General features: G+C 31.4%; 2 protein-coding genes across 2 annotated transcripts; both read right to left on the minus strand.

Annotated features, from left to right (window-relative positions):
• Positions 1-1,543: 1,543 nt before the first annotated feature.
• LOC114720797 (uncharacterized) lies at positions 1,544-2,422 on the minus strand. The gene has a single exon (XM_028906500.1). The coding sequence runs from the start codon at positions 2,371-2,373 to the stop codon at positions 1,747-1,749; it is 627 nt and encodes a 208-aa protein (XP_028762333.1). The 5' UTR covers positions 2,374-2,422; the 3' UTR covers positions 1,544-1,746.
• Positions 2,423-4,908: 2,486 nt separating this feature from the next.
• LOC114720840 (uncharacterized protein At4g14450, chloroplastic) lies at positions 4,909-6,004 on the minus strand. Its single transcript, XM_028906561.1, has one exon. The coding sequence runs from the start codon at positions 5,808-5,810 to the stop codon at positions 5,478-5,480; it is 333 nt and encodes a 110-aa protein (XP_028762394.1). The 5' UTR covers positions 5,811-6,004; the 3' UTR covers positions 4,909-5,477.
• Positions 6,005-8,652: the final 2,648 nt, after the last annotated feature.

Below are 8,652 nucleotides of genomic sequence, written 5' to 3' on the forward strand. Positions count from 1 at the left end.
TTCCAAGTTTTATTTCTCATTATTGAATCCATTTCATCTTGTACAGCCTCTTTTCAAAAAGCTGCATCTTGAGACTTCATACCCTCCTCAAATGTTTCAGGATCATTTTCTAAATTAAAACAAACAGATGAACAATTTTTAATTTCTTCCCTTGACCCCTCAACAAGAAACATGAAGAAATCTGAATTATAAGTGTTTGCTTTTCTAGCTCTTTTACTTCTTCTAAGTTTTTTTTCTTCCAAGTCATTGTCAACAGATTCATTCTTCTCTTGATTTGTTTTCTCATTGGAATGAAAAACACCATTGGATTTAAGAATTGAGTTGAACCTTTCTTCTTGAAACATTGCATCCCTTGATTCAATGACTTTATTAACAGGATATGAATTATTTGGTTCAATAACCAAGAATCGATATGCCTTACTATTTTCAGCATATCTTAAAAAGATGCATTCAACTCCTCTTTCACTCAATTTCTTCCTTTTGCATTCTGGAACTTTAACTATTGCTCTACATTCCTAAACTCTAAAATAATTGAGATTGGATTTTCTTTTCTTCCATAATTCATATGGGGTTATCTTGTTCCTTTTATTGGGAACTCTATTTAATATATAACATGCAGTTAGCAATACTTCATCCCAATATCCATTAGACAAACCAGAGTAAGATAACATGGCATTCACCATGTCAACTAAAACTCTATTTTTCTTTAGCTATACCATTTTTTGTGGGGGAATAAGGAGCAGTTACTTGATGTATTATGCCAACAGACTCAAAATATTTTGGATCAAAATATTCTCCTCCTCTATCCGTCCTTAAACATTTTACAAAGGTTTCACATTGAAGTTTTACTTCAGTTTTAAAGATCTTAAATTTGTCTAAGACTTCATCCTTCGAATGCATTAAATAGACATAGCAATATCTAGTGCAATCATCAATGAAAGTCACAAAATACTTTTTACCACCCAAAGTAGGCCAACCATGCAAATCACAAATATCAAAATAATCAATTCTAATATTTTAGAACTTCTTTCTACTCTAGGAAAATGTTTTCTTGTTATTTTAGTCAACATGCAAGTAGTGTAAGAGTCATGATTAATAGCAGCTTTTGGAATCAATTCAAGTTTCATCATATCATTCTTTTGCCAAAATTAACATGACCCAAATGATAATGTCATAAATCACAAGAGTCAATATAAGCAGAACTATAAATACTGTTATTAACTTTAACAACATTACATCTAAACATGTTATCACAAAAATAACCTTGGCCCACAAATGTTCCACCCTTAGTGAGAACAAACTTATCTCTCTCAAATATAGACTTAAACCCAAACTTATTAAGTAAAGATACAGAAATTAAATTCTTCCTAACTTCCGGTACATAATAGACATCTCTTAAAGTAAGAGTTTTTCCAGAAGTGAATTCAACTTCCACGGTCCCTTTGCCCTTGACTTGGACAGCTGATGCATTTCCCATATAAAGTACATCCCCATCTTCCTCCTTCAATGTTTTGAAAAGTTCTTGTTTTTGTACACATGACGTGTGGCACTAGAGTCCACCCACCATGATTCATTATTATCAACTAGGTGGATTTCAAAAATTAATGTCACAAAATTGTCTTCTTTTGTAGATGACTTGTTCTCTTTCTCTTTCTTTTTTTTGAAAAAACGACAGTTTTTCTTGAAATGACCACCTTTTCCACAAAAGAAGCAATTACCTTTCCTTTTCTTATTCTTGTGACCATCCTATGCTTGGGGTTTGTCTTTATCCTTCCCTCTTTTCTTTGAGGTCTTATTGGATTGTCCTTCCTCTACCACATGTACCTTCTCTTGAGTATTGGCTTTCTTTTCAGTGTTTTGCTTTCTATACTCATCTTCTAAACGAAGATAATTTCCCAATTGTTCAAGAGAGATATCTTCCTTTTTATGTTTGAAACTCTTTTTGAAGTCTTTCCATGAAGGAGAAAGTTTGTCTATGATTGAGGAGACAATAATAGACTCATCCATATGCATTTTATGTTGATTGAAATTATTCAAAATATGTTCAATTTCATGCATTTGCTCCATGATAGACTTTCCATCAAGCATTTTATAACTATTGAAACGAGTGACAAGAAATTTCTTACTTGTAGCATCTTTTTGCATGTACCTTGCCTCAGGTTTGTCCCAAAGATCATTTGCAGAGGTTGTATCTTGATAAATATCAAAGAGAGTGTCACAAAGGCTGTTGAGGATATGTCCAGTGCAGATATAGTCATCATTCTCCCACTTCTGTCTCTCTCTAATTTCAGCAATGGTCTCATCCTCTTTTTCTTGAGGCTTGGGAGTGGTGAGAACATAGGCCACGTTCAAAGTTGTGAGAAGAAATTTCATCTTCCTCTGCCATCTTAAAAAGTTGCCTCCTTCAAATCTCTCCAACTTCACAAAATTTACAGTCAACTCCTTCAAAGAAGCTATTTGTACTTGCGGATTAATCCTAAAGACTGTTCATGGGAATGGTTCTCTAAAGAGTATAAGAAGAAGAGATGAAGAAGAAAATAGTGCATGATGTCTTCAAGGCGTGGGCAGCACTTTCTTTTAGGCTTAATTCGCCCCCACCTATTCCTATCTTTTAGGGTGCAAGTTGAGTTGACTAGCAAATTTCCTTCAGGATACAATGAAGACCATTGAATATGGATTGCACTTCCAAAATTCAAGTAAAAGCAATAATGGCTTTTACAAAGTGATAATTTGACTCTATCTTTGTATGCACTCAAAGACAAAGGCAATGAATTTGATCTTAATGTTCATGTTGTGTTTTCTCCAAATGAAGTGATGGTGAAGGGTTTATATAGACCATAAAATGATACCTTGAAAAGATACTTTTTAGAATAAAACTTATTAAATAAAAGGTCACAACCATATGTTGGTTCATGAACCAACATAATTTAAATAAATACAATGAATTTAGTATGTAGGTTCATTTAACGTTTTAACTTTCTAGATGACCCTTTGTTAAATACAATGTATTTAATATGTAGGTTCATTTAATGGTTTAACTTCCTATATAACCCTTCATATAAATATATTAATTTATATGAAGACACAACCTTTTAAATAAATTTATTAATTTATATGAAGACATAACCCCTCATATTTATTAATATAATAAATTTATATAAGGACATGACTTTTCAAAAAACATATTTCTTTATTTTAAAAATATTCCAACACGTTGAACTATAAATTATAAGTTTCATAACCTTTTTGGGTTCTCTATTATTTAGTTAGCTAATAAATTAATAAGTTGTGAACTGAAAAATGAGTAATATTAAATTGGAATTAACAAGTTTCATGAATTTTTTTTGTCACAGATGGATATATGAGTAATTTCACGATATTATCAAAATGGCGATTCAAGCCTTACTTCCTTTACTATCATTTTTAAGTATTAGTTGTCTGGATTGGAATTTTACATATTCAAACTTTTTCTTTACAGATTTTCCCTTTTTATTTTTATATTAAATTTCACATTATAAAAATACATATATTGAAAAAGAGGTGAAAAGCTATGCTTATCCGTTAGCCTCTGCCCAAGCTCCTTTTTTGAGCTTATCAAAGGGGAGCTGAAAAATTTTTAGATTAACATCATTGTTAATCCTTACGATTTGACCGGATTTTGATTTTATTCTCGTAATTTCAATTTGTTAATTTTGGCTTTTAGACTTTCATAAGAATTTGATTTAGGGATTTACCGAAAGTGCAAAACACAACATGTGGCTTGGCTCGAGATGCCCGATGCCAAGCAAGGCAAGCGTACGGAGCCATTAGTTGGCTATGGCCAAGAAAAAAAGGAAAAAAAATTGTTATTACCGACTCAGCATGACGTAACTTCTCGTATCTTTAACTAATATAGTAGTACAATACTATAATGTTAACATAAAATTTAATCTTATTTTACTTGTGGTTTTTGTAAATTTAAAGCTAATGGCTTTGCTTATTCAAATTTAACTTCATTTTATTTTTCCCTAAAATTTGAAATTGATTCATAAAATTTGACTTTATTTCAATTTCAATCTTTAAAAAAATTCTGACAGTCTTTAATATAAAACCCAATTAATTAATTTAAATAGATAAAAAATAGGGGAAATTACAAAAAAAGACTTTGGAATTGTAAAAACGCAGATAGGGACCCTTGACAACTTCACTTTGGGTTTTGACAAGAATAATATGCCCTGAAGTTGTCAAAACCCAAAGTGAAGTTGTCAAGGGTCCCTATCTGCGTTTTTGCAATTCCAAGGTCTTTTTTTGTAATTTTCCCTTGAAAAATATTAGTTAAATTAATTAATATGATATGTTTCTTCTAAAACACTTAGGGTGTGTTTGGATAGAAACCAAACCATGGTTTCAGAAGTGCTTTTACGGATTACGAAGTAAATATGTGGAGGAGATTATCTCGTTTTGCGGAAAAGTGCTTCTGAAACCATGGTTTTGAGATATCCAAACAGGCCCTTAATCAACTTCCTTAATTTCTTCTCTTTCTCTCCTATGTGATTATTGTTGAAGTAACAACACTAAAAAATTAATTTAAAAAAATATTGATAAACATGTGATATAACCCTTATATATAAGATAATTTGATTAAAAAAAATTAAAGAAACATGTAACATAAGTTTTACATATAATATTAATATTAAATCTTAAATTAGATCTACGTTGGTAACAAGAAGAGCAATATTCTAAGGTCTAAAACCCTTTAAATAGACTAAAATAACCAAAACCTTTAAGTTCAAATTTTACGGAGAGTAAAAATACTATTAACCCATTTATGTTTGTTGTAATTTATGTGGATTCAACAACTTTTTTCAGTTACAAAAGAAATTAAAAGAATAGAAAATTTACTCAATTGAATTTTAATACAATAAAAAATAAAGAGAATCATCAAAAGGTCTTAACAAAAAATTTAATTACAAAAAATCCTAATGATAAGCGATGAACCTAAAGTTATTATTATTTCTTACTTATCATTACTTATTCTTAATCTTCACTTGTTAATAAATTTTAAGAGAATTAAATTTTTTTTGCTGGGACTTGTAATTCTGCCTAAAATATATCACTAAATCTAAATAGCGTGATATGCAAACACACATAAAGTATGCCTATAATTTATATTTGCAGTAACTTTTGGGGGATTTAACTTTTTAGTTCAAAAAGGAGGAGTGAAAAAGCTACTCGTAAATCCATCATCATCATCATTATCATCTAGAAAAGTAAAAAAAAAGGGAAGTTGAAAAGTTTCTTGTTCACAGGTTAAAATTTCTATGGACTTGTCAATCATACCTCCTTGGCTACTTGTATGGACTTTTTTGGCAAAATCATGTTCATATTTATATCCTACGTAAGCAAAATCAGAAAAAGCTTCTCCACCAAACATACACCGTCAGATCTTCTCCTGATTTATTCTCAACCATCCGATCATCCTCCCACCTGCTGCGTCTTCACAACTCCACCGGGACGAACGGAGCCACCACCGTAGATGGCGGCGGATCGTAGCAGAATGGTGCCGCCGGATGCTGCCACTTCTGGAAAACCACATTCTCCGGCTCCGCACTAGGAAGCCTTTTCTGTTGCTGCGGCTGCTCTTTCGGCGGCGCTCCTTCCGTCGAAGTCACCACCGGCGGTAGTTCCTCCATCGTCGGCGACAAAAGTGGAATCGCAACGTTCCACTCGCACGACCGATTTATCAATAACGATGACGGTGCACGCCGCTGCAATCGACTCGGCTGCTGCCGGCTTCCGGCGCTGAGTTTACTAATCTGAGGATCTGCCATCCTGGCGAGTATCGATCGAATTAACAGAAGAGAAGAGAGTCCGTTAGGTCGTTCAGGAACGGGTCGGATCGGCTAACGCAAAACGGATCTGAAGAGTAGAAAAGAGATACAGCCACGAGGGCGAGAAAGAAAACTGAGACGAAAGAGAATCTGTTTTTGAGTTTGAGAGATGCGTTTGGTGAGGCATATATGTATGCGAGCGCCGAGAAGCAGCCTCTGGGAGAGTGCGAGAGTGACGCGCACATGCGCGTGTCAGGCTCTGTCTCCAAAAAAAGTTATTTTCTTTCTTTTTTTTTTATGGAAAAAGTTATTTTCACTGGTAAGTAATTATTCTAAAAGCTACAGTAGTAAATATTTCATGATCTTATTTATTTATAAACTATAAATAAAATTTTATAATTAGAATTGAAAATAGTAATTATTATTTTTTCAATGTTCTACAAATTTTTGTCTTTTTTTTCTTTGCCATCCCCGCCCAAATAAATATTTCATTGCAATTTTTTTTGACATTGATATTTCATTGTAATATTAAGACTTATGAATATTGTGAATTTATATGAACGTTACCTTCTATATTAACATTAATTAATACTAATTGACTGGATTGGTTTCGTTTAATTTGGTTAATTTACTTGTACAATATTTCCATTAATATAGATATCTTAATAAATAAGATTTTGGATAACTTTTTAACAGGATTGATAACTCTCTGTTCCTTTCTAGTGTTTTTTTAAAAAAACATGTACAAAATATTTCAGTTGCTACGGTTATTTTGAACTGATATTATTTTAAGATGACATCAAGTTACTTGTATTTATTATTTTAAATTCTAAATCATGCATGTCTATGTGTATTATTTTTAAAATATTAGTATTTTATAGTAATCGATTCTAAACCCATATAAAAAAATAAAAACACATAGTTATGTGTGATTAGAAAACTTGACATGAATATAAGAAACTTAATCCAAGTATTTTTCATTTTAAAGGATATAGAAAACTTGACTCAAATATTTTTCATTCTAAAAGATAACACTTACATTAAGTTCTTTATATTTATTATGTTAAGTTCTTCATGACTATGTGCACTATTTTTAGAATATTAACATTTAATTATACACTTACATTGATATAATGGATACAAATAACTTAGTCTAGGTATTTTCCATTGCAAATAATGAGTTGCTTGTTTACAAACTATAAGAGTAAGAAATACAACTCCTGTTTTTTTTTTAATCATGTAACATGTAATACAATTTTTTTAAAAAAAATGTTTTGCCAAAAAAGAACAAGGACTTTATTATTTTGATATGAATTTATTGGATTATTAATGTAAATCTAAAGTGGATCAGATTAATGCACTACACGTTCTCATCTGGAAGATTCTCAAATTTACAAGATTAATCAGGCTAGGAATTCAAACTTCAGTATCACTAATTAAAATTTGCTAATAATTACGCTTTGACTCTAATCATTATAATCTGAAAATTTATAAAAATAACATAACCATAATAAGGTTATGAATGGATAGAATAATTTAGCCGATCAACTCTCATTCAAAAAAATAGCTGATCACAAATTAAAATTATAATACTCCTCCTATTCTAATTGTAATTTATACTACAAAATGGATCATATATTTAAAACTAAAAGGAGTATTAAAATACTCCTCCAAGCTTTAATGTAAAACCTATTTTGTAGTACAATTTATACTATAAAATAGGTCTTATATTAAGGACCAGAGGGTGTACAACGTAATTAAGCCAGTAAATTGATAGCCAATCCTCTAACTGATTTGTGTAGGAGCTTTTGGACAATTTAACTAAGTTAAATTTTATGGTTTTCTCCTCCCCTTACCAAGTTTGGATTGATGGGATTTTCAGTATAAGAATATACTAGCAGTCTATTTTTTTTGGTAACTCAGCATATATTACAGTTATTTTGAACCTAAAACTAATTTTTATTAGATTATAAACGTTAAGGTTAAAGCCGTTTCAACCACAAGGACACTTCTCAAATTTTCAGGAAAAGAACATGGTAGCAGTCCGTTTGGCAACTTTACTTTTTGGGATTATATATGGTTTACACTTAAATGTTGCATTTACTTATGGATCAATGTCTTCTTTTATTAAAATAATACTTTTTTCACGGTCATATATGCATATTTTTATACATTTTAATTAAATTATATTATTTTAATCGAGCAAATCCTGCTAACTTTTGAATCATTGTTCTAACATGTTTAATAACCGGTTTGATTTTCAATAGTAGCAATTAAAATTGAATTGAAATAAAAACTTCAAAATATAATCAAAGTTTCTTAAATAAACCCAAAAATTCTGTCTTTTTTTTTTAAAAAAAATCAGAAATCATCGGTCAAAAGTCAGAAATAGCTGGTGATAACTAATAATAATAATAATATAGGGTTGTCTTTTGGGTTGAAGGTTAATGCTCCAAACAAGTGATTGAGATAAGCGAAACCACCGGCCCTTTGACTGTCGAGCTTGTGATTGTGGCCTTCAATGTTTAACGTCCGCATCACCCCCACGTTCGCCATCAGTTTCACCATCATCACACAAACCTAACCAATTAGATTAGACCATAAATCATCAACGGTCAGATTTCTCCGCCATCCAACGGCTTGTGGTTGGCTACGTGGTCAATTTTCTAACCAATGCTTATCCCGACACGTGTCACCCCCTTCTTGCACGTTATCCCTGTTGTCGTTTGATGGTCAAATTAAAGAGTTCCAATAAAAATTAATGTTCTCAGATTACATTTGAATGACGTTAAATGCTTGTTGGTGTCATTGTCGCAGCAAGGTTGGGTCAAAATCTGATGGC

The sequence above is a fragment of the Neltuma alba genome, unplaced genomic scaffold (assembly GCF_004799145.2).
Source record: "Neltuma alba isolate B1F8T4 unplaced genomic scaffold, ASM479914v2 tig00012000_pilon, whole genome shotgun sequence".
NCBI lineage: Eukaryota > Viridiplantae > Streptophyta > Magnoliopsida > Fabales > Fabaceae > Neltuma > Neltuma alba.